Source organism: Mobula hypostoma, chromosome 14 (assembly GCF_963921235.1).
Source record: "Mobula hypostoma chromosome 14, sMobHyp1.1, whole genome shotgun sequence".
Taxonomy (NCBI): domain Eukaryota; kingdom Metazoa; phylum Chordata; class Chondrichthyes; order Myliobatiformes; family Myliobatidae; genus Mobula; species Mobula hypostoma.
In genome coordinates this window covers 34743313-34769505 of record NC_086110.1, presented here as the reverse complement: position 1 = coordinate 34769505, position 26193 = coordinate 34743313, and the positions used below count along the sequence as shown (strand labels likewise).

At 38.2% G+C, this 26193-nt stretch overlaps 1 protein-coding gene across 2 annotated transcripts in view; it reads right to left on the bottom strand.

Annotated features, from left to right (window-relative positions):
- Positions 1-3994: 3994 nt before the first annotated feature.
- Positions 3995-26193, bottom strand: part of abcc12 (ATP-binding cassette, sub-family C (CFTR/MRP), member 12) — a 129211-nt gene continuing 107012 nt past the window's right edge. For both annotated transcript variants that reach the window (XM_063066925.1, XM_063066927.1), the window contains 10 exons: positions 25180-25406; positions 22548-22685; positions 22241-22427; positions 18321-18410; positions 18040-18229; positions 15252-15411; positions 9214-9292; positions 5435-5548; positions 4624-4788; positions 3995-4350 (listed from right to left, as the gene is read on the bottom strand). In XM_063066925.1, coding sequence (XP_062922995.1) covers positions 4258-4350; positions 4624-4788; positions 5435-5548; positions 9214-9292; positions 15252-15411; positions 18040-18229; positions 18321-18410; positions 22241-22427; positions 22548-22685; positions 25180-25406 — 1443 coding nt within the window. In that variant the 3' untranslated portion in view covers positions 3995-4257. The remainder of the gene's footprint in view (positions 4351-4623; positions 4789-5434; positions 5549-9213; positions 9293-15251; positions 15412-18039; positions 18230-18320; positions 18411-22240; positions 22428-22547; positions 22686-25179; positions 25407-26193) is intronic.

The following is a 26193-nucleotide window of genomic DNA, read 5'->3' as shown; positions in this document are numbered from 1 at the left end:
GATCATCCACTTTGGAAGGAATAATAGAAGAGCAGATTATTATTTAAATAGTGAAAGATTGCAGCATGCTGTTGTGCAGAGGGACGGGGGAGTGCTTCTTGTTCGTGAATTGCAAAAAGTTGGCTTGCAGGTACAATGGGTTATTAAGAATGTTGGCCTTCATTGCTAGAGGGAATGAATTCAAGAGCAGGGAGGTCATACTACAACTATGCAGGGTACTGGTGAGGCCGCACCTGGAGTACTGTGTGCAGTTGTGGTCTCCATACTTGAGGAAGGATATACTGGTTTTGGAGGCAGTGCAGAGGAGGTTCACCAGGTTGATTCCAGGGATGAAGGGGTTAACCTATGAGGAGAGATTGAGTCGCCTGGGACTATGCTCTCTGGAGTTCAGAAGAATGAGAAGGGATCTTACAGAAACATCCAAAATTTTGAAAGGGATAGATAAGATAGAAGTAGGAAAGTTGTTTCCATTGGTAGGTGAGACTAGAACTAGGGGACATTGCCTCAAGATTCAGGGGAGAAGATTTAGGATGGAGATGAGAAGGAACTGTTTTTCCCAGAGAGTGATGAATCTGTGGAACTCTCTGCTCAGGGAAGCAGTTGAGGCTTCCTCACTAAATATATTTAAGAAACAGCTAAATAGGTTTTTACACAGTAAGGGAACTAAGGGTTATGGGGGAAAGTCAGGTAGATGGAGCTGAGTTTACGGACAGATCAGCCATGATCACATTGAATGGCGGGTCAGGCTCGATGGGCCGGATGGCCTACTCCTGCTCCTATTTCTTATGTTCTTATGTAGTGCGTCTTGTGGACTTCTAGAACTGGCTTTGAGCAGATCCAAGCCATTTCTGAAGCTATCAAGTCTTCTCACAATGTTACCAGAGGATCCCTTAATATAGTGAGGAAAACAAGATCCTAGCACAATAAGTTTTATTTCAAGTGAGATTATTTCACACCAGATATTGCATGGAGATTTGAACTCCAACTGATGCTGCATGGAGCTTTGAACCCTTGTTTGATGTTGGTAGAAAGCTGTATTGATTGTTGTCATTAAGAGTGCATCTGTTGCCAGGAAGATCAGGCACACGAACATGGATCTTGACAGTAAGTGCGCAGTCTAGTTTTGTGATTGGGACAACTCCATTCAGAAATTATTGCTGATACAATCTGCTATGAGTAAAATCAGTCTTGGATTGCACCCTCCAGTTCAGTTTCAACACTCATCTTTCCATCTAGATTTCAAGGCTTTCAGGATAATCATAATTCATTTGGACCTGTGCTACACCTAACTCACTGCTGCTGATGGAATTTGTGACTCCTAACCAGCAAAACATCATGGTAAGTTTTCATCTTGCAAAAAAACAGCTTAAACTGAAACACTAAAACTAAAGTCTATAACTTACAGAAATACAGAAATACAATAAATAGATTGCCTGCATACAAGGGAATGACCTGGTTAGTTTAGGTGAAGCCAAGAGACAAATTATCCCCCAACCTAAAGTTAACCTTCTAAATTGCTGAAATTGTGTTTCCAGCAACTCAGAATTGGCATTCGTCTCACTTTGCACAGCTTAGGAAATGATGCAGTCATAGATGTTTCAGCTCACTGCCCTCCAGGTTCAACTTCGAGTTCAGCTATTTCAGATCATAATCACTACCACTATTTTTATGGACAGCAGACGCGGTTTATGTGGCTTCTGAAAGATTTATATAGCTCCTTCTATTCTTTAGTGTTCCACTGGAAATACTTCTTGTTTCCTTGCTTGTCCCAGTGCAGGGAGTAGTTACATAAAGCTCACATTACTGGATGATTAAGTCAGATGAATCCCTCCCTCAGATGCTACTTAATCTCCAATTTCCTCCAGCAGATTGTTTGTTTCTGCAGACAGATAAATTGTGAGTTAAATAATCTAGCAAATGTCAATGCTGCTTATTGTTAAACCACTCGACTATCTGTAAAACCCATCCTATAAGGAAATAAATCTTTTGTATTCACCCATAATTTAAAAAGAAGAAAATGCTGGAAACACTCAATAGCTCGGGTATCATCTGTGGAAAGTGAAACAGGGTTAATACTGTAGTTCAGGTCCAAGACCCCGTATCAGAAGAACATAAGAAATGGCAGCAAGAATGTGCTCCACAACCTCTTGAGCCAGCTTTGGGATTTAATTAGATAATACCTGATCTAATCTTGGCCTTAACTCCACTTTTAGGCCTTGATTCATATATAAATTGAAAATATATTTATCTTGGGCTTGACTGTATTGAATGTCACAGTTTCTCTCTCCCTCCTTTTTTAAAAAGCAGGGTTACATTAGCCACCCTCCAATCCTCAGGAACTAGTCCAGAATCTAAAGAGTTTTGAAAAATTATCACTAATGCATCCACTATTTCTTGGGCTACTTCTTTAAGCACTCTGGGATGCAGACCATCTGGCCCTAGGGATTTATCTGCCTTTAATCCCTTCAATTTATCTAACACCACTTTCCTACTAACATGTATTTCCCTCAGTTCCTCCATCTCACTGGACCCTCTGTCCCTTACTATTTCCGGAAGATTATTTATGTCCTCCTTAGTGAAGACAGAACCAAAGTAGTTATTCAATTGGTCTGCCATATCCTTGTTCCCCATAATCAATTCACCTGTTTCTGTCTATAAGGGACCTACATTTGTCTTAACCAATCTTTTTCTTTTCACATATCTATAAAAGCTTTTACAGTCAATTTTTATGTTCCCTGCCAGTTTTCTCTCATAATCTTTTTTCCCTTTCCTAATTAAGCCCTTTGTCCTCCTCTTCTGGACTCTGAATTTCTCCCAGTCCCCAGGTGAGCCACTTTTTCTGGCTAATTTGTATGTTTCTTCTTTGGAATTGATACTATCCCTAATTTCCCTTGTTAGCTTCAGGTGCACTACCTTTCTTGATTTATTCTTTTGCCAAACTGGGATGAACAATTGTTGTAGTTCATCCATGTGATCTTTAAATGCTTGCCATTGCATATCCACTGTCAACCCTTTAAGTATCATTTGCCAGTCTATCTTAGCTAATTCACATCTCATACCTTCAGTTACCCTTCTTTAAGTTCAGAACCTTTGTTTCTGAATTAACTATGTCACTCCCCATCTTAATGAAGAATTCTACCATATTATGGTCACTCTTACCCAAGGGGCCTCTCATGACAAGATTGCTAGATAATACTAGATCTCTGCTTAAGAGAATATGGAGTATGTTTCTTTTACTCTATTACTGGTAATTATCTGTTGACAAGGAACAAGCTACAAACATTATTTAGTTACTGTATTGTTGAAGAACGCAAATGTCAATGATTCCGAATGGTTATAGTGTTTGCAGTTGGCACTGACATCACAGTTGCAAGCAGCGAATTGAAGGATTAATTAATTGTAAAATGTGTTTGTTCATGATGTTGACATTGTCAAATTTCATAATGGAACAGTTGTGTTTCTAAGATAGTTAGTTTGGAAATTTAGAAGAATAGCATCCAGGTGGCAGAGGTTCACGTCTACCTGAGCTTGCTGCCATACCAAAGCCTCCAAGGTATTCTGGAAAGAAAGATCTCACTGATTTTGTCTGCTGTGCAACAATGTGCTTTTCCAAACAGCCCTTTGGAAGGAAGATTTGCCACAAGGACTGCTCTAGTTCAGGGAGGTGCCTCATCGTCACCTTTTCGAGTTCAGTTAATGTTAGGAAACTATTGTTGGACTTAACAGTGATTTCCAAACTAATTTCCTTCTCCCCATCCTCCTCTTTCCCCGAGAATAAATGAGGGAGAACCTCCATCAGGCAAATTGCATGGGTTCCTTACAGTTCAAAACTGCAACAATCCGAGCATTCAAGAATTTGCAAATTCTGCTTTGCTTTGAAAATTGATCAGGCAGCCATATAAGTACTTGAGACGATTAATGGCAGGTCTGACAGTCCTGAGGAAACCCCAATTAATAAACTAAAAAATACAAACAACTCCTGAAATAAATTACCTCAGAAACCAATAATGTATAACTTTAATAATATGACTGTTATAATTCTATGAAGCAGTTTATTCATTTTTTCACCTTACAACAGTTGAAACATGAGATTATCTACGGTATTTGCTTATTACATTGATTGATTTATACAAATAAATCACATCAGCTCCAAAAGAACCGTTATTTTTGAAGTCCTTTGAGTCAATCCTTTCCTGATCTAATCAAAATTTCTTTCAGTAGAAATTAGGACCAACAATTTGAATTATCTCTGCACATTTATGATTCCATTTTGTTGGATACAGCCAGCAATGATGAAAAAACTGAATTCTGATTCTGTACCAGCACGGCTGGTGCGTCAAATTCCACCACCTGAAAATTAATAGCAGAATATTACTATTGTGATACTAATTTTCTAAACCAGATGAATTTTAAACAATGGTCTGTGTCAACTAATATCCCATTACCTCATGTTCCTGTTCTTCCAAATGTAGTCATAGGGTAGTATTATATCCACTAATGTTTCATAGTATTTGCAGATTTGCATTCAGTTTTGCAAGTATAAGATAGCCCATGGCTACTGTCAACAGTATTAATAATCAAGAGTGTAATATTAAAAATATTACTCTATAGGATAATCCTCACCTCTCCATTATCCATAACTAGAACTCTGTCAGATTCCAGAACTGTGTTTATTCGATGTGCAATGGTTAGTATTGTGCAGTCCTTGAATGCTTCTCTGATGGTGTGCTGAACCAAAGAATCTGTTTCTGAATCAATAGAGGCTGTAGCTTCATCCAAAATTATTATCTAATGGATAGATTTCACAATAGGTTGGTCAGAAGGGAGAAAAACAGACATTTACGTACTCTGGATGCCCCAATTCAGCTCACAGGCAGTGCATTACTTTGAAGTGGAGACAGTCAGAAGATAGAGAAATACAGCACTGGACTGTGTGGGCTGGGTCTGTAAAGAAACTAACGGTGCCAATAATAAAAAAAATACCTTGAATACCTGATTATATTTGCAGTAATTTGTTTCACTTGTATACATGAGATTATCCTAATAATTGGATCCTTGCAGGAGCCTAGATGTTGCATTTGACATTACTCAGTTTATTTCATTTTATTTTTACAAGCTATTTTTTCTGGGTAACAACAGGAACTAGTGGAAATACAATTCACTTTATTGCAAAGCAGGTTTTGAAAAGTATATTGCATGGTCGATATGAGGAAGTGTTTTTTTTTTGCCTTATGAGATTAATATCACCCATTATTCAAGTTTTCGTGCTTTAAAACATTTACATTGTGGCAGATCCAATAACCTGAAATCGGTGCACTGGCATAAGGACAAAGGATTCCCAAATTAACGTAACAGTTTGTAAACTACAGGACTTTTCTTGGGAATTTCCAGTTCTTTCTCTCATTTAGTCTAATTCTCGGGCTGTTTTCCCTACCTTTGAATTCCTCAGGATTGCTCTTGCCATGCAAAGTAACTGGCGCTCACCAACAGAGAAATTTTCTCCATTTTCAGTCACCTTTGTTTCCAGTTTCTTGGGGAGCTTTAATACCTTTAAAACAGTCAGTGTTTTGCAATGAGCATGCAGCAATAACTTTTCACTCAGATGATGATTGTGTTTATCCCATAAATGTCAATAACAATCATTAACCAGCGTTTGTTGGGAATATATTAGATGCCTTGTTCGTATACATACAGAACGAAAATAGCCTTTCAGCTTTAGGAGCCAGACCAAGTGCCGAGTACTATTCACACTGATCCGATCTTATTCTCCTCATATTCCTTTCAGCTCTCCCCCAGATTCTATTAGTCACCTACATGTTAGGGGCAACTTGCCAATTGACCCAGCAACCTGCAGATTTTTAGGATGTGAGAGGGAACTGCAGCACCTGGAGTGAACAGATGCAGACTCAACACATGGAGCTTCTGAGGTCGGGATTAAGTCCAGGTCACTGGAGCTGTAAGGAGGTGTCTCTAATGGCTGTACTACTGTAGTACTAGACTGTACCACTATACTGTGCTGCTGGTTTGCTGATGCTACTCAGGAGAGCTTAAACTAGTTTTTCAGAGGGCTGGGAACTGGAGCCCCAGGTCAGTAAGGGATTTACTTGGACCAGAAGATAAATGTCAGGGAAGGTGTTGAAAGGCAAAATCAAAATAACAGGTATGATGGGTTGGACAGTTTGAGGTGTGTATATGTTAATGCTAGGAATATTATGAGGAAGGGTGATGAACTTGGAGCATGGATCAGTACATGGAACTATGATGTTGTGGCCATTACTGAAATTTGGTTGAGAGAGGGGCAGGAATGAGTGATTAATGTACCAGGTTTTCAAAGTTTTAGAAAAGGTAGAGGAGAAGGTAAAAGAGGGGCGGGTGGAATTGCACTACTAATCAGGGATAATATCAGAGCTGCACACAGGGGGAACATAATGGACGGTTCAGGCACTGAGTCCATTTCAGTGGAACTCAGGAATAGGAAGAGTTCAATAACACTGATGGGATTGTACTACAGACCTCCCAGTAGCCACTGGGACATTGAGGAACAGATATGTAATCAGATTAAGGAAATGTATAAAAATAATGGGTTGTTGTCATGGGGGATTTCAACTTCCTGAATATAAACTGGAATTTTCTTAGTGTAAGGGTTTCAGATGAGGCAGAATTTGTTAAGTGTATCCAGGAGGGTTTCTTAAATCAATATGTGGACAGTCCAACAAGAGGAGGGGCCGTACTGGACCTGGTGTTTGGTAATGAGCCCGACCAGGTGACTCACATTTCACCGGGTAAATGTTTCGGGGGACAGTGACCACAGCTCTTTAACTTTCAGCATAACTGTAGATAGGGCTAAGTATGGTCCTTGCAGGAGAGGTTTACATTGGAGTGGGGCAAATTACAAGGGCATTAGGCTAGAACTAAGAAGCTTTAATTGGGAATACCTTTTCTCTGGCAAGTCCACATCAGACGTGCGGATGGTCTTTAAAGATCAATTGCACAGTGTATAGGAAAAGTATGTTCCTGTCAAAAGGAAGGATGGGGATGGAAAGATAAGAGAACTTTGGATGTCCAGAGAGATGATTAAATTAGTCAAGAAGAAAAATGAAAAGTATGAATTTAGGATCAAGCAAAGCACACGAGGAGTATAAAAAAGCCAGAAAAGAACAAAAGAAGAAAATTAGAAAAGTCAAGGTGGGCCACGAAAAGTCCTTGGCAAGTAGGAATAAGGTGAATCCCAAGGCATTCTATACATACATCAAGAAAAAGAGGATAACTAAGGAGAAGGTGAAACCACTCAAGGACGGAGGGAGGAACATTTGCTTGGATGCAGAGAATGTGAGTGAGATACGTAATGAGTAGCACAAAGATGAGAAAATCTGCAGATGCTGGAAATCTAAAGCGACACACACAAAACGATGGAGGAACTCAGCAGGTCAGGCAGCATCTATGGAAAATAAACAGTCAACGGTCTGGGCCAAGACACTTCATCAGGACTCTTGATCCTGATGAGGGGTCTCGGCCCGAAACATCAACTGTACTCTTTTCCATAGATGCTGCCTGGCCTGCTGAGTTCTTCAGCATTTGGTGTGTGTTACTTAATAACTACTTTGCATCAGTACTCACTGAGGAAAAGGAAATAGAGGACCAAGGAATCAGTGCTGAGTGTACAAATATGTTAGGGCATTTGGAGGTCAAGGAGGAGGACGTTTTGTGCAGCCAAATGAGTATTAAGGTGAATAAGTCCCCAGGGCCTGATGGGATTTACCCCAGGTTATTGAAGGAAGCAAGATGTAAGATTGCTGGGCCTTTGACCAGTATCTTCATGTCTCTCTAGGCACAGCTGAGGTCCCAGGGGACTGGCGAGTGGATAATGTTGTACCTCTATTTAAGAAGGGAACAAGGGAAAATCCTGGGAACTATAGACCAGTGAGTCTCACATCAGTTGTAGGGAAATTGCTGAAGAAAATTCTTAGGGATACGATATATGAGCATTTGGAAACCTCTGGCCTAATTAGGGAGAACCAACATGGATTTGTGCTTGACAGGTCATGCCTTACAAGCTTGATAGAGTTTTTTGATGAGGTGACAAGGAAGGCAGTAGATGTTGCCTACATGGACTTTAGTAAGATGTTTGACAAAGTCCCTCATGGGAGGCTAATCCAGAAGGTTAAGATTCATGGGGTCAGCGGAGAATTGGCTGTTTGGATTCAGAACTGGTTTGCACAGAGGACAGATGGCAGTGGTTGCAAGGACTTAATCAAGCTGCAGGTCTGTAATTAGTGGAGTTCCAAAGCCTCAACATCCGTCCTATAGTGGAGTGCTGGAACCTTTGCTGTTTGTGATGTATATAAATGACCTGAGTGAAAACGTAGATGGGTGGGTTAGTAGGTTTGTGGATGATACCATGACTTGTGGAGTTGTGGATAGTATAGAAGACTGGCAAAGAATGCAGCGTGATATAGATCAGTTACAGATATGGGCAGAGAAATGGCGGATGGAGTTTAACCCAGATACATGTGAGGTGTTGCACATTGGTATGGCAATTACAAAGAGATCCTTAACAGTGTTGCTGAGCAGAGAGATCTTGGGATCTCCTATGTTCTATGTTGTATGTTGTACGTTCTATGTGCTACTGTATTGTATTGTACTAGTAGGCTGTACTGCTCCTGAAGTTTGCTTATGGATTCCCTGAGCTGTGCTATTCTGCAAAAATAAATAAGTGAATTAATATTTGAATTGTGCTTTCTTAAATAATACAATAAATATTTTCATAGTCTTAGTGTATATTTAATCAAGACTACTATTTATATTTATAGGGTTTTGTTTTTTAGACATTACATAGTATGGGGACTGGGCTGAACGGTGGCAAGCATGATTAGATAATAAACAGATGGTATAGCAATATGATTTTTCTGGCAAAAAACATTCATGCACTTTCATTAGCAAGCTGCTCTGTCAAGAGATTATATAATAATATCCAAACTACCAATACACTGAAGTAAATAGTAAACCTGTTTGCTAACTAAACCATGACTGAATACATCATTCATAATATTTATCAAAACAATTTATAAATCAACACCTACTGTGATTATGAGAAAAAATATATTGGAGTAATTAAACATCTTAGACAGTCCAGTGTTGTTACTAAAATGTGTAATCATCTGCTTTGTTAATATTAATGAGAATTAATGTTGTTTTGGATTGTTTTAAGCATACCATATCCTTCATGAAAGTCTGTTCAAGAGCATCCCAAATTGCATCTTCTTTGTACTTCCCAAAAGGGTCTAAATTGTACCTATGGAAAGAGTGCAGAATTTATTCAGCTCTAGATAAATTCAATTCATTGACTAGATTTGAATAACTACTTAAGAGACTGTAGTATAGCAGATTATTTTAAAACAGCCAATGATTATTTTTATCAAATGCTGAATCCACTGAGATTTAGATGAGATATTGCAAGGTTTAGTGAAGAATTGTAAAACATTTGGAACAAAGAAATAGGACAGGATATAGTACAATGTAATTGCTTAAAACATCCTGATAATTAACTAATCTCTGTCTTTGTTAAGAGACACTATCATGTTTAATACGTAGCCTGTTAGATTAAAAAAAATGGAAGTAGTTACAAGTACTTTAAATTTATCCAGTGCTTTCTACTAATAGAAAATTCCAATTTATAGATTAGAATCTTGACATTAGTCAAAACAGCAAAAAAAATATTTCCTGATCCATTACAAAAGAATTGGTGAATAGTAGTTTATGTTATCTACTGAGGCAAATGGGCAACCAAAGTTTTGATGCTTAGACTTGCTCCAGTGACATCTGAAATATTTCCAGGGGAAAAAAAATTAGCTGTGCCTATAATAGTCTCAGTGAAGCAGAGGTCATCTCACATAAAATATTGGCCAATAATAATAATAATATACCTGGCTTTCATACTATTATAATTCTTTAATGTTGACTAAATTATGAATTACTCTTGACTTTTCTTGCAGATTATTTTCTACTACCTTGTTTTTCAGGTGTTATAAAGTCTTCTGAACATTAAATGAGAGATTTGGGAGGAATTTCATTGGTTTCACATGGAAAGCTCCTAAATCTAGACCACACATTTTTTACACAGAACGTGAGAAGTGCAAAAATCAAGTACATAGCTTTTCATCTGCTGATTGTAGTACTAGATGCTCTATATGAGAGCAGCTATGTGTTTTATGTTGAAGTCAATGGAATTGAATTTCAGCAGAGGATTAAATGCATGACTATACTTCTTCTTAGAAATCTCTTGACAATGAAAACGACTTTCTCCAGATTTGTGAGTTCTCAGGTGGTTGATGAGGTCAAAATGGAATCTACTGCAGGCAAGAAATGATTGACAGGCAGGTGGGTAAGTGTTTTGAGGGAGTGCACTCTTCCTACTATTTATGCTGTGCATATGTGCATACGTTATGTGAATGGATCCCAGCTTCTCGATGCCACCTCAAATATTTACTTGTATTGAGCCAGGGACTTCCACAAGTCAATAGGATGTCAACTAAAGGAGGCATCGAGCACATCCTTGAGTCATTTGCTCTGTCCACCTGGAACTCTCTTACTATGATGAAGCTCAGAGTAGAATATCTATTTTGAGAGTCTGGCTTCAGACTTGTGAACAACTTGGCCTATCCATCAGAAGTGACTGAGTATAATAGTGCTAGGGATGTAGACCTGGAAGCAGGGCCATATGCTACGGGCCCTGCATTTTCGAGGGCCCCGCACTAAATGCTTGCAAGCTGCAGTCTGGTGAAATCGGCATCTCACCGTATTCTCACAACGATCTGGCAATGCTGTTGTTTTCATGTCGGGGGAGCTGCATGCTGCATGGTGTGCAGGCGTGTGTTGGCTCCTTGCTGTGTCGTGGTGACCTTTGTGCTATCTCCCACGCTCCCACGCCGCTGCAGTGTGCGCTGTTAAGCCACTGGAAGACGCCCCACTGACTTTGACTGTGCGCTATGTTTTGCCGTCTGGACCAGTTAAAATATTATGAAGTTTTTGGATATGGAAGGTCATAGTGCTGAACAGCTCGCTCAAAGTTTACTTGACTTTTTAAAGGAAAACGACATTGATATAAAAGACTGCCGTGGTCAAAGTTATGACAATGCCAGCAACATGAGTGGCAAGTATCGTGGCTTACAAGCACGAATTAAAGAGCTGAATGAGTTTGCGGTTTACATTCTATGTTTTACACATTTACTAAATTTGGTTGGAAAATATGATGCTGAATGTTGTCAAGAAGCATTAGTTTTCTTTCAATTTGTAGAAAGCCTGTACACATTTTTTTCTGCTTCTACTTTTCGGTGGGATCTCCTTTCTGCTGCATTATCTGATGGTGGTGCTCATTTGCCCATTGTGAAAAGAATGTCAGATACCAGGTGGTCAGCTCGTGCAGATGCAACAAAAGCACTTTTACACAGCTTTTCTGCAATAAAACAAGTCTTGGATGACATTTCAAATAACAATGATCAGAAGGCAGAGTGTCGACAACGGGCTTGTGGACTACTTTCAACCCTGATGAAGTTGGAAACAGGAATAATGGTCATATTGTGGGATCAAGTATTACAGCGTTTTCAAATGACCAATGCTTCTTTGCAATCTTCTGGCCCAGACTTGAACACAGCTTGTGCACTCTATGAATCCTTGCATGGATATATTAAAGCTATGTGGTCTACTTTTTCAGATATTGAGCAAAAAGCCAAGGATCTGACCAAGTGTGAAGATTATCAACAGCAAACTCAAAGAAAACACAAGCAAAATCGTGTATCTGATGATTTCAGTGGTTCCAGCACCCTTGATCCACTTGTTGAATCTCAAACGCCTTCTCAGAAGTTTAAAAGCCGAACATTTCTTGCCACTTTTGACAGCTTGCTTTCTGCCCTGTCAAAAAGGCAGAAAGCTTATCTAAAGGTGAATGGTGTTTTTGGATTTCTTCATCAGTTACAATTGTTTACACCTGAAGAGATTGTAAAGAGGTAAGCAAATCTTATTAAATCATATCTGGAAGATCTGGAAGAAAGTCTTGATGAAGAATTTGTGCAGTTTACTGAACTGTTGAAAACTGATCTTGCTTCTCATATTGGCGTCAAACAAGACCTTGTAGAGTTACAGTTGTACCGATTGATAACTGACAATTCTTTGGAGTCATGTTTTCCAAATGTAGAAACTGCCTTGCGCATCTATTTGTCACTCATTGTTACCAACTGCTGTGGAGAATGCTCATTTTCAAAACTGAAAAGGATTAAAAATGAACTAAGGAGCACCATGGGTCAAAACAGATTGAACAATCTCACTCTAATGAGCATTGAACGTGAACTTCTGCATGAAATAGACATTTCCAGTATCATCAACAAATTTGCTCATGTTAAGTATAGAAAATATAACTTTTAAATGTAGTTTTGTTACTTTTGACATTTGAAATTGATACCTACTTGTAAGTAATACTATTACTGAAGTGTCAGACATTTATCATATTATCTGTCTGTATAGCAAACGAAAAAAATGCATTACTTTACTATGCAAGTAAATAATTTATGTTTTAATACTTAGGTGAATTTTTTAAATTTAGGGCTCCTTTATAACATATGCCACAGGTTCCGCACTAGCTTAATCTGGCCTTGCCTGGAAGAGGATGCAGATTCATTTATACTGCAAATAGATTGGGAAGATTTTGGTATCTAAACATGTTCTTTCTGAAGCTTTGCAGATTGTTTACATCTCAGATGCTTAGGAAAAGGATAAGGATCACTGCTGCCCATAACATTTTTTCCAGGTTTCATACCTTTCATCTTCAAGCACTCTGTTCATCGAACAATCAAATTGACGTTGCATTATTGATGTCTGCCTTCACTGAGAAGTTGGTTCCAATTAAGTGGAGCGGCCCCCCGTACTCCCCTGTGTTATTGTCATCATTTATTATGAAGAGGCAATATTGTACAGTAGAAGCAGGTTGGGTGAAAACTTTTGTTCTGTGGGTGATAAGTCTAACGAGCATTCGCTCATTTGCCTTAGTGAACAGATGGGTTTTGGTTTATTATTGTTAAATGTACCCAAGATACAGTGAAAAGCTTGCCTCGTACAGATTAAATCATTACACAGTGCATTGAGTCAGAACAAGGTAAAACAATAACAATGCAGAATAAACTGTAAATGCTTCCAAAAAGGTGCAGAGCAGGTAAACAATGTACAAGATCATAACAAAGTAGATTGTGAGGTCAAGAGTCTATCTTATTGTACAAGAGGTCCATTCAAGAGTCTGATGACAGTCAGATAGAAGCAATCCTTGACGCTGAAGGTATGTACATTCATGCTTTTGTATCTTCTGCCCGTTAGGAGAGAGGCGAAGAGAGAATAACCAGGGTAGGTGGGGATGTTGATTATGCTGGCTAATCTACAATGCAGATTGGAAACCATTAAACCCACATCATCTCCACTACAGATCCAAGGTCACCTCAACTTTAACAGTAGGGCGGCAATACAACAGTCAAGAAAACCCACCAATGCCTCTACTTCCTGAGGATTTGATTATGCTGGCTGCTTTAGTAATTGCAGTAATTCTTTAGCCTCCTGAGGAAGTAGAGGCAATCGTGCACTTTTTTGGCCATGACATCAGTATGGTTGGATTAGGACAGGCCATTGGTGATGTTCACATCTAGGAACTTGAACTTCTCAAACCTCTCAACCTCAACACCCTTGATGTAGACAGGTTAACCCTGACCTAAAGCTTGGTCTCTGAATTCATGCTTATGCAATTGTCCTCTGTGTATTGCTACCCAACTACTGAAGTTGAGGTGACCTTCGACCTGCAGTGGAGGTGATGGAGGTTTCCAATTTGTTCTACTCCAGTGGGGAATTTGTCAGAGATGAGGTGCAGCAAAATGATGTTTTCTTCCTTGACAACATTCTGCACCTTGATTGTATTTGTCAGGATCTGATTATTTAAATAACAATTGCATGCCATATTGCAGTAGATGGATTGGAATTTTTGCATGCAGCCAAATTTGGGAAGGGTCCTTTACAAATGTTGGAGAAAGGCTTTGGTGAGGTATAGCAACTAGTGCTGATCCTGCAGATCTCTTGGAACTTACATATGGTGCAAACCACATCTATTCCTTCTGGATAGATGGAACCTGCACGGAGACTGAAGGAGCAGCTCTTCTGCCACTGGGAGAAGGTGCTGGCAGCAAGAAGACTCCTGTGTAGACACTGTAATCAAATTTTCCACTTTCCTTGAAAACGGTTGTGATTAATGCATCTAGAGGTCCTCTACCATATCCTGAATTACAGTTGTGAGAGATGAGGCTGTGAATTCTGAGGCCATGAATGTGTATGTTATTGCAGAGCACATTAATGAGTGATGAAGTGTTTTTGCAAAAGAGAGCTTTAACTCGCACCCAAGTAGCTAGTTATGTATCCTACAATATTTTACATTATTTTCTATGTGAACTCTCCAGAGTCATAGAATGATAGAACAGTACAGCATAAAAATAGGTGCTTCCCACAACCATGTGGGCCACTTTGCCTATCTACACTAATCCCTTTTACATGCACCAGGTTTCTATCTCTCTGCCTTGCTATTCAAGTGCCTGTAATAATGTCTCTTAACCTACAGAAAGTGCAGGTGAGAATCAGTGGTGTTGTTCTGGCTATAAGAATTCAGAGACTTTGGATGGTTCTTTTGATAGCAAAATTGTGTTGTTTGATGGAGTTGTTTGAAATCTTGAAGCAGATGGTTAAAGTGAATTCAAAGAAACTGGTCCCATTAGCAGAAGATATAAGAACCAAAGGACATTGAATTCAAATGATTAACGAAAGAGTTTTGGATGGGTGACATGAGAATTTATTTTTCATTAGACTATTTAAAATCTATAATTCACTACCTAGAGGAGTGTTGTAAGGAGATTCAATTATCACTCTCAAAGTAGAATAGAGTATAATTTGCAGGACTCCAGCTGAAGAGCTGGGGAATGGGACTAATTCGTTCTTCCAGTGCAGGCATGATGGGACAAAGTACTCAGTGCTGTAACCATTCTTATAGTTCTATAACTCGGTGGCATGATTGAAAAACTGTGAATAATTCTCTGCAAATCAAAAGGAAATGCATATACACAAAAAATTCCACTATTTTACTTCAAAAAGTCATGAGGAAAATTAAATGTAAAGCAAAACTACATTATGCCATCAATATCTAGCAATTAGTCTGGAATATATGGAAGAGTTCCTACCTCACTGTACCAGCAAACAGAACTGGATCTTGTGGAATGATTGAGAGTTTACTTCGGAGATCTTCCAGAGCAATCGTGCAAATATCAACATTATCAATTAGGATTGTTCCTGTAACTGGTTCAACCAGTCTGAACAATGCAACACTCAATGATGACTTCCCTGCAAAAAATAAACTTTTTTTTCATTATATGTCAATGATTCGGATGATGGAATTGATTGTTTTGTTGCAAAGTTTGCAGATGATATGAAGGTTGGTGAAGGGGCAGGTGGTGCTGTTGAATCAGGGAGGCTAAAGAACAACTAAGACAGACTGGGAGAATGGGCAAAGAAGTGGCAGATAGAATATAGTGTCGGGAAGTATATGGTGATGCACCTTGTTAGAAGAAACAGAAGGATAGATTATTTTCTAAATGGAAAGAAAATTCAATGAGCTGAGGCGCAAGGGTATTTTTGAGTTCTCATGCAGGATTCCCTAAAGTTTAATTTGCAAGTTAAGTCAGTGGTGAGGAAGGCAAATGTGATGTTAGCTTTCATTTTAAGAAGACTAGAATATAAAAGCAAGAATGTAATGTTGAGGCTTTATAAAGCACTGGTGAGGCCTCATTTGGAATATGAAGAAGAAGAAGAATATGAATAAGAAGTTTTGGGCCCCTTATCTAAGAAAGGTTGTTCTGACATTGGAGAGGGTTCAAAGGAGGTCACGAAAATGATTACAGGATTGAAAGGTTTATCATATGAGGAGCATTTGATGGCTCTGGGCCTGTAATCACTAGAATTCAGAAGAATGAGCAGGGAACTCATTGAAACTTATCGAATGTTGAAAGGCTTTGACAGAGTGGATGTGGAGAGGATGTTTCCTGTGGTGGGTGAGGCTAAGTCCAGAAGACATAACCTCAAAATAGAGGGACGCCCATTTAGAATGGAGAAGAGGAGGAATTTTGTTGGCCACAGAGCGGTGGATCTGTGCAATTCGTTGCCACAGGCAGCTGTGGAGGCCAAGTCATTGTGTAAATTTAAGGCAGAGGCTGATAGATTCTTGATTATTCAGGGAATGAAGGGATACGGGGAGAAAGCAGGAGATTGGGCTGAGGGGGAAATGGATCAGCCATGGTGAAATGGTGGAGCAGACTCAATGAGCCCAATGGCCTAATTCTGCTCCTATATCTTCATCTCTTATAAAAGAACTTGCAGTTACTATATGTATTCTCTCTCATACCTTTGATATGTCCAAAACGTTTTACAGCCGGGGCATGATTTTTAAACCAACAAAAACAGTAAAATCACCACTAAAAGATCATTTGCAAAGTCATTTTGAAATGTTTTTTTCCTCACAGGTAAAATTCCAAGCAGGCTATTAATGTGAACAGTACATAAATTATATATCTACTCCTTTTGCTTTAAATGCATCTCAGTTGGCTTTCAAAATGCTCATTAATCTCATTTGTTCCTTTGATATACTGGTCAGTGACCTGTAAAGCCTTAACAATTTTCTAATTGCTGCTCCTACTGTGTCTGAGTTAATTGTACCTTGTAGGGCTCAAAAGATGATGCATCACTTGACTGACATTACCTTAATAAGCATGACATCCTCTTTAATGCTAAAAAAGACTTACTTCCCTCTCTTCTTATAATCATCCCTAAAAACACTGAATTTTAGTTCAGCTCTGCAAATGTATTAACCCCTATACATTTTTCCCACCACATTAAACTTCTATTAAATTAAGTATATGTGCTTTACATTTGGAAACCTGGGGGAGGTTTTAATGCTTAATTTTGTTCTGCGTTGAATACATCATTAAAGTTATTATAATATACTGTATGAAGATATAACCAGCATAGAAATACTGCCATTTTTAAGTGTTTGGATATTTTTGAGTTTTCATTCATAATTTAAGAACACCTCCACAAAAACTTTCATTACATATTTTGGTAATGACATTAATCGTATTGGGATTGTTTAATATTTTCCTGACCAAGACTATAGCAGCTCCTGTACACTTGTTCTTGTCTCATCTAGAATCTGGAGCATACGTTTGAAATTTAGTGTCTTAATTTGCATCCTTAAATTCTAACAGCCTTTTTTTTGCCTTCAGTGACTCCACTAAATAGAAAATTGAAACAATATAGAATTCTGAGATCAATGAAAGAGTGCTTGCTAATCTCTCAAGATTTCTGATTTTATGTCAGTGACAACTATTAGCCTTTTTTAAATCAGGTTTTATTTTTCATATGCTAGAATACAGGATCTAATAACACAGTACTGTGGTTGAAAAGCCAAAAGTCAGAGCTGAGCAATTCTGGTTATAATTTAACAGAAAAAAATGGAAAGTAATGTGAAACTATTGTATTTGTTAACAAAGCTAGGTCAGGAGAATGAAATAGGGATCTTGCAAAAACTGAATCCCCTTGATGGCATGAAGTTATATATTACTGAACAATATAAATTAAATAGGAAAATGGTAATGGAGATACATTAGAAAAAATGCCAGGATCTTCACAATCTGTTCAATTAGTTAACAATAGATCGAGATTAGATTTGGCAATATCACAGTGCATCAGAACTGTTCCTAGACTGACAAGGAAGGAAGCAGTGAAGCATCTAATTTCAAGAGTAATTTAAGAAAGGACATTTAGAAAAGGGTGACGGTATACTGGTCCCGTACTGGTGCCACTGACAGTCATTTCCTTTGTTAAAGGCTCTGAATAAAGAAAGCCTTTAGTTTGCCACATTATTTTTTATGTACATAATTGGTAACAAAGAGAAGCTATAGTTTTAAAATATCTTACCAGATCCTGTTCTTCCAACAATTCCAATTTTTTCCTGAGGATCTATATTTATATTCAATCCCTTTAGAACAATTGGAGTATTTTCTCTGTATTTCATCTGATAATTCTTAAATGTGATTGCACCACAATTTGGCCAGTTCTTCGGAACATTTGACTTTATAGCAGGAAGTGGACTTTCTGAAACATTAGTCTGATAAAGATATATAAACGTAAATAACAGTGAAGCAGTAGTATTTGAATGAACTGGAATTCATAATTGAATTCTGTTGTTATGTACTCACCAGATAATATTCTATTATTCGTTCTGCAGATAAGAATCTGGATTCTGTTTCCATTCCCATTCGTATGCATATTTGGATCAACCCCGTCAGCTACGAGCAGAGAACATTTGAAATTCGATAGTATATCTTTGCAAAATTATCAATATTAATAAGAAAAGAGTAAATAAACCTACTAGCCTTGAAACTCAGCAAATAAAAATCGGGGGTTGGTTCAGAGAAAATTTACAGAAAACTTGCTCTATCTTGGTTGTTGAAAAGATGTATTCATCCTACCAACTCTGGGCCAATAAAATCCTGCAGATCACAGTTCATCAAATATACATCCATTGCGATGAAGGTTTCTACATCAACTTGACTTTTATACAATGTGACCCAGACTCCTAATGAGCTCTGTGTGATTTTTTTTTTGCAAGACCCTTGATTGGATATTCTGAGCTTCTTCAAGTTGGCAAGATCCTTGTCTGACTGAAATCTACTTATATATTCTTTAGAAAGTCTCTCTCTGAAATTCGTGGGCACTGATGTTATCAAGGTGGCTTTTGTTTGATAATGATTGAGTATTGACCAGTTTGAATCACAGAATGCAAACAGCATAGAAATAGACCATTCAGGCTGTCGTGGTCATACCTGCTCTGTGACCTGTATCTCGTCTAAAGTTTTTACATCTTTTCTAAAGTGTGGAACCCATAACTCGGTACAAAACTCCAACTATGGCTGAACCATATGTAATCAGAAGTGTTGAATGAATGATCCATCAGAGCTTCCTCCTTAAGACTCCACTATCACAAAAGCCAACCTCCAGTCAATTTGATTCTCTCCACGTAATAATCAAATGTTCAAAGACCACTAGATACAACAAAGGCAACATTCCAACTGAGCTTATGAAGAACTGTGCTCCTGAACTAGCTGTGCCTTAAGTCAACCTGTCCCAGTACAAATGTAGCATTGGCGTTTGCCTGACAATATAGTAAATTGTCCAGTTGTTTACTGTTAACAAAAAAACCAGGACAAATTCAGACAACTAATTACTGTACAATCAGTCTACTTTGATTGTCAGTAGTGATGGTCAATTCGGGACCACTCTTCCCCAGATATCATTAAAACCTTGGTCCAAATATGGGCCAAAGAATGGAGTTCAAGATGGGAAGAGAGGGTGACTGACCTTCTCACCAAAGTAGAATTGTTGAATTTGGTCAATATGCACCAAAGAGAAAACTCTCCAATGGTTGAAGTCATACTTCACAAAAAGAAACATGATTCTGGTTGTTATAATTCAATCACTTCAGCCTCAGGACATCAAATACAAGACTGCCTCATGTCAGTGTCCTAGTTCCAACCATCTTCAGTTGCTTTACAAATGAACTTCCCACCACCATATGGCAGAGGTGAGGACATTCTTTGATCGCTGCACATGGCTCAATGATGCTCATGACTCTTTAACAAAAGAAACAGCCTCCCTAGCCAGAAACACAACTGGAAAACAGACATAAAATGCTGGGAATACTCAGCAGGTTAAGCAGCACCTGTAGAACTCACCTATCATGTTGATAATCCTATCAAGGGTTATGTCTTGGGTGTGGGATGACTATTAAGTTGGTTTATTGTTTTCACATATGCTGAAGTACAATGAAAACTTATCTTGCATACGGTTCTTACAAATCAATTTGTTAAAACAGTGCACTGCGGTAGAATGGGGGGAAATATTAGAGGGCAGAATAAAACGTTTCAGAGAGAAGAAGTAACACCTACAACACACTGGAGGAACTCAGCAAGTTGGGCAGCATCCGTGGAAGAGAGAAGAAGTGTGGTTTAGGCAGACAATAAGGTGCAGGCTCATAATGAGGTGGATTGTGAGGTCAAGAGTTCATCTTATCATACTAGGGAATGACTCAATTGTCAAAACAGCAGGAGAGAAGCTGTTATTCGGCCTGGTGGTTGGTGCATTCAGGTTTTTGTATCTCTGCTCGATGGGATGAGAGGGACGAGAGAACATCTGGGGTGGAGACCTTGATTATGCTGACTGCTTTGCTAAAGCAGTGAGAAGTGTAAACAGAGTCCAAAGAGGGGAGGCTGGTTTCCAAGATATGCTGAGCTATGGCCACAATTGGCTGCAATTTGCAGACTAGTTGCCATACCAAGCTATGATATATCCAGATAGGATGCTTTCTACAGTGCATCAATAAAATTGGTGAGTGGAAGTACCAAATTTTTTCTTTATTCTTTTGAGGAAGCAGAGGCCCTGGTGAGTTTCCTTGGCTGTGGTGTCAACGTTGTTGGACCAGGACAGGTTGTTGTCATGACACCAAGTCTCTAAGCTCTCTATCTTCTTCTTGTACTCTGTTTCATCACTATTGGAGATATGACCCACTACAGTGGTATCATCTACAAACTTAGAGCAGAATCTGGCCATGCAGTCGTGAGTATATAGGGTGTAGATTTGGGGACTGAGGCCGCAGCCTTGTTGTGCATCAGTGTTGAGGATAATCATGGTGAAGATGTTGCTCTGATTCTTGCTGATTATGGTCTGTTGGTCAGGAAGTCAAGGATCCAGTTGCAGGAGGGAGCATCTAGGAGTTTGGAGATGAGTTTGCTTTGAATTATAGCATTAAAGGAAGAGCTGTAGTTCATCAATAAAATAACATAGGTGCTTTTACTGTGCAGATGATCCAGAGATGAGAGGAGGGCCAGGGAGAAGGTATTTGCCATCGATCAGTTTAAGCTGCAGGTGAATTGCAGTGGATTAAGGTGGTCTAGGAGGCCAGAGCTGACAAGTTCCATAACCATCTCCCGGAAGCACGTTATGATAGAGGATGTTACAGCAACTGGGTGGTAGTCATTAACACACATCTTGTTTTCTTAGGTACCAGGATGCTAGTGGCCTTCTTAAAGCAGGGAAACTTAGACTAAAGCAGGAAGAGGTTGGAAGTGTCTGTAGAAATGCCCGCCAACTGATCTGCACAAGATCTAAGGACACAGTCAGGAACACTATCTGGGTCAGATGCTTTCCACGGGTTCACTCTCCAGGAGACCCACCTTACATCAGTAATGGACTTCCACTGACTGACCTCCAACAATGACCTTCTTCCTTTATATGAAATACTGCTCCAAAAGAATGCAGTGTTTTCGCTTAGATGCACATTGACTTGAGTTTTACCAAGGCACCTTGATTCCACCGTTGGTCAATAAAATTTAAATCGCTGCCTGGAATGTCAGTGTATACCCACGAGAGGTTTATATTCACTAATTCTGTCAGAGGGGAGCTGCACTCAAGAGCACAGATCAGGAAATCAGAATATCAATGACTTGATCTTATTTCTGTCACATCTATATACAGACCTGGCTGACTACATGAAATATGATGCTATTGATCCTCAGGATTTCAATACTATTGAGTTAGGTTTATATATGATCAATTAATTAAAAGATAAAATGAAAGGTTTCCAGTTAACTCCATTGATCAAATGTGAAACTTTTTTTAATTAAAGACCACTTTGCTTGTTAGAAAACAAATGTATTAATAAACCTTAAAACACTTTGTATTTTGAGTCTTCTTTCATTCTAAGGATTCAACAACATACTGCTTTAAATTTAAAAGAGCTGGACTGGACTTTGTCCCCTTTTGTGTGAATATGATTTTAAGTCTATAATTTTATTCTTCAGCAAAAACACTATTAAATGTGAATTGTTTGTAATACATCACAGATAATTCTTTTTTACAGTCTTGTCATGAATTCAAGGTAGAATCTTTATTATCAATCTATTCTTGTCAAGTCCAATAACTTCTCAGTGAATAGTAAAAATGTGTTGAAATTGCTTTTGTAGAGAATTCTATTGACTTTTATTATCCCTAAAACAATTTTGTTGTCCTTCAGGAGATAATAGGATAAATAAGACCAGTAAAATTGAATTAGTTTCCTCACCTGAACGGCATATGATAAAGCAAGACCCTTATCTGATGCAGGAATCGAGTCGGGACTTAAGATGACAAAGAGAGCCACAGTGAGGGTTGTGAGAGCTGTGAAGAAATCGACTCTCACGGCAAACCAACGCACGGAACAATGGAACAGTAACAAATGGCTAGAATTTCTATCAGCTAAGTCTTTAAATCTGTAAAAAGGATAATGCACACTTTTTAACAAGTTTAGTTTGAAAAAAAAATTTTGCCTGTCAAAAATCAATCAGCCTCCAATGCTAAGCATGATATCAAAGATATAAATGTTTACTTACCGTTCAATAAAATAATTTGTTTTATTATAGGCATGTATTGTGCTCAGACCATGAATGCTTGAAGTGATATGACAGAACCAAGGGGATGCGCTCATGTTTTCTATTCTTTTGAATTCTCTGATACCATCTTGAAAAAGCCTAGAAAATAAAAGTAATATTCAGGATTTCTTTTTGTAGATTGCCTACTGATCTATGAATTACTTTCTCTTGCTTCATTAATTTTCAAAATAAGAACTGAAAGGACAGATAAGTCTGAATTGCATCTTATGTTAATGTAACTAGCTTCTAGAAATGTGACACTTACAAAGACATCAACATGTATGCACATGCTTCGATAACCTTTGGCCTTGAGTGATTGAATCTATTCCATATCACTGTGTATATTTACCTATACTCTATTGGGTTTAACAATAATCTTGATCTCTTTAAATTGCACATGGTGATTAAAAGTCCTCCTCATCAGTTAAACTATTTTAGCAATATACTTAGAAAGACATGTAAGTTCTGAAAGCATTTTGTATGTTGCTATTTTCCTTGCAAATATTCATCATAGGAATCTGATCATAATATCCTTAAGATTTATTATGTTCTTTCGTGATGCATAAAAAAAATCAAAAAGAACAAGCTTTAAGTTTGCAAATTAATCATGGCTGACTGACACAGAATGCAGACCCTTGATGGGGACCAGCAGTATTATTTAGACATTGAATTAAACTTATAAATGAAAAATAACAATCAGTGAAAAACTATGACACTTCATTCAGTGCATCATAAATTGTGTGCAAAATCAAAAAAAGCTACATTGCTTGAATCTTGAAGCAAAAAAGGGAAAATGGTGCAAAAGGTGCACAAATCAGGCAGCATCTGTGAAAAGAGAAGCAGTTGCCATTCCTAGTCTGAGAACCTTCACTGATTGTTTCTCTTTCTGATAATTGCGCAGACTCACCATTCCTATTTTCAAACAACCATTTTAAGTGGCCTGTTGAAGATTTCTTATGATTGCACCAATGATCAAATGAATGGAATACTTCCAGTATAAACTCCAAATAAAGCATAAAGCTGATTGTGGATTTTGTTGCAAATTGTTTTTTAAATTACTTTCATCTATTCCTCTTAAAGAGGATTGTCAGTAGAATACATTGGGAAGTATCTGGGAATGTTGATTAGCAGAGTTAATGTTTAATGAATCATTTGGGCTTCTTATCCTGATTCACCTGGAATTACATTTTAGTCTATGTTTCATGCGCAGAGTACCAAAGTATGATTTTGTTCATTTTTTTCTATTTATGGGAGAACTTTTTCCATGAGCCATGCCTTATGGTGCTTCAATACTTCAATGGCTGTCTGGTCCATCAACATACCTAATCTATTCTGAATGACATTACAGGTAAATTGGGAAAGCAGCACACAGCATTCTATCACCTTATATTCTAATAACTGCTCTGGCTATGATTTTTATGATATGTTTGCCTGAAATAGCAGGTGAGTCTAAAGTTTTACTTTCCTCTGGAAGGGATTCATAAATATCAGTGCTGTATTGAAGTGTCAGTCTGGATTACGTGCTGAAGTTCTGCAATGAAATTTGATGTTTAGCATGTTGATTCAGACATATGTATTTAACCATTGTTAAAATGATTATCATAATGAAGTGACATGAAAAACTACAACTGGAAAGTTTCCCTGGAAAAATCCAACTGCTGTAGCATTTTAATGAGACCAGGGTAGGAAAACCTCTATCACATGTGGTGGGACACTTTCAGCTGAAGGAGAACGACAGGCATGAATTACGACTTCACAACAGGAATACACGGTAAGCCTGTTGGTACATGAAAAGAGAAGAGATTAGTTCCTTTTTCAAGTACACAGGCTTTCATCAGAATACTTGAATACATAAGGGGGTTGGTGTTCAAAGTATAAATTCAAAATATGTAGAACTAGCTCTTCAAATATAGGTAAAGCTTTCATGTATTCTTGGAATTCACAGCTTTCATTTTCAACTCTGAGATATAGTTACAACTTACTCAAATATGACCTCAATTTGTCATTTAAGTCTTCCAAATAAGAACTTAGATTTTCAATTTACCATCTTTAACTTTTAAACATTGTTCTCCATGGGATATTTTGTATGATTTTCTGATTCTCATGCAGAACTTTATCTGCCAAGATTGTACATTGGGAATTCTGACATTAGCACTAGTAAATCCTATGTAAAAAAAAATGAACTGAATTTATACAGGATTTGTCATTGAAAGGACCGCCCTTTAAGCCTCCACCCAATTTTGGCTGAATGGCTATGCTATGAACAATTGATCAAAAGTTGTGAGTTCAAATCCCACTGTGGCAGCTGAGAAATTTAAATTCTAGTAATTAATTAAATCTGGAATTTAACAAAGAACATGACTTGGTAACAGTAACAGTTGAATTGTTGAAAACACCCACCTAGTTCAATAATACACTTCAGAAAAAGTTACCCTCAATCCCCAACGTCAAAGTGATCCTCAACCAACCAACCAACCAACCAATGTGGTTGTCTCTGGATTGCTTTTTCCACAAGGCTACAAGTAGGTAGACTCTAAGTGCCCATTTTCAATATGTTCACATCCCACAAATTAACAAAACTTGGGGAACTAACCTGAAAAATATAGCAAGTACTATGGTAAAGATTGCCACTGCGATGAGTAGGTATGGAAAAACGACTGCCACGGTTGCGAATATGCAGGTTATCATCAACACCTGGTGGAGGAAATTCTCGGCCTGAAAAGGTAGTCTAACATCCACTTCGTCCATGTCCTTGGAGAAACGGTTGATAATCCTTCCAACTGGGGTAGTATCAAAGAACGTCATTGGACGGTGTAAAATCTTTGGGTTAAAGAGAAAGGAGGAAATGCCATTTCCAGATTAAGTTTTCATGATCCAGTTGAGCTGAAACTTTTATAAGTATTTTTCAAGCTTCTGCACACTGAGTTTCTCTGTATTGCTTAACTGACCATTCACTGAAAATATTTATATATAAGTATCTGTCAGTGTTCACATAAGGACAATAGACAAACAAGAGAAAATCTGCAGATGCTGGAAATCCAAGCAACACACACAAAATGTTGGAGGAACTCAGCAGGCCAGGCAGCATCTACGGAAAAAAAGCACAGTCGATGTTTTGGGCCGAAGGACAATACACATGTAGATTCTCTTCCTGTTCTAGTTAAAACTGGGAGGAAAGTACAACTACATGTCTACAGAAATAACACTGAAACATATGCTCTTCAATAGAAAATCGCAATATAACATCAGGTAATACAAAGCTAACACATTCTATTCCAGTTCCTAGCAAAAAAAACAGAAATAGCTTACTTCCAATTGTTTTGAGCAGTGAGAGATGCCTGCCCATGTACGCCCACCAGCAACCACGGACCTGATGGATTTGCCGTATTTACATAATTCAATAGACATGGTGACACCTACCTTCCCTCTAGAATCTCCTCTCTCTCATCCAAATGCTAACTAGTTCCCTACTTAGTTTCTGAAATCTGCTAAGACTAATGTGGTGAGTGGATGGAATTTCCAGACACCCCTGGGAAATGCCCACAAGCACATTGCAAATGTTGTCCTTTGACCAATTGTTAGGGGAGGGTGGAATTATATTTTTGGA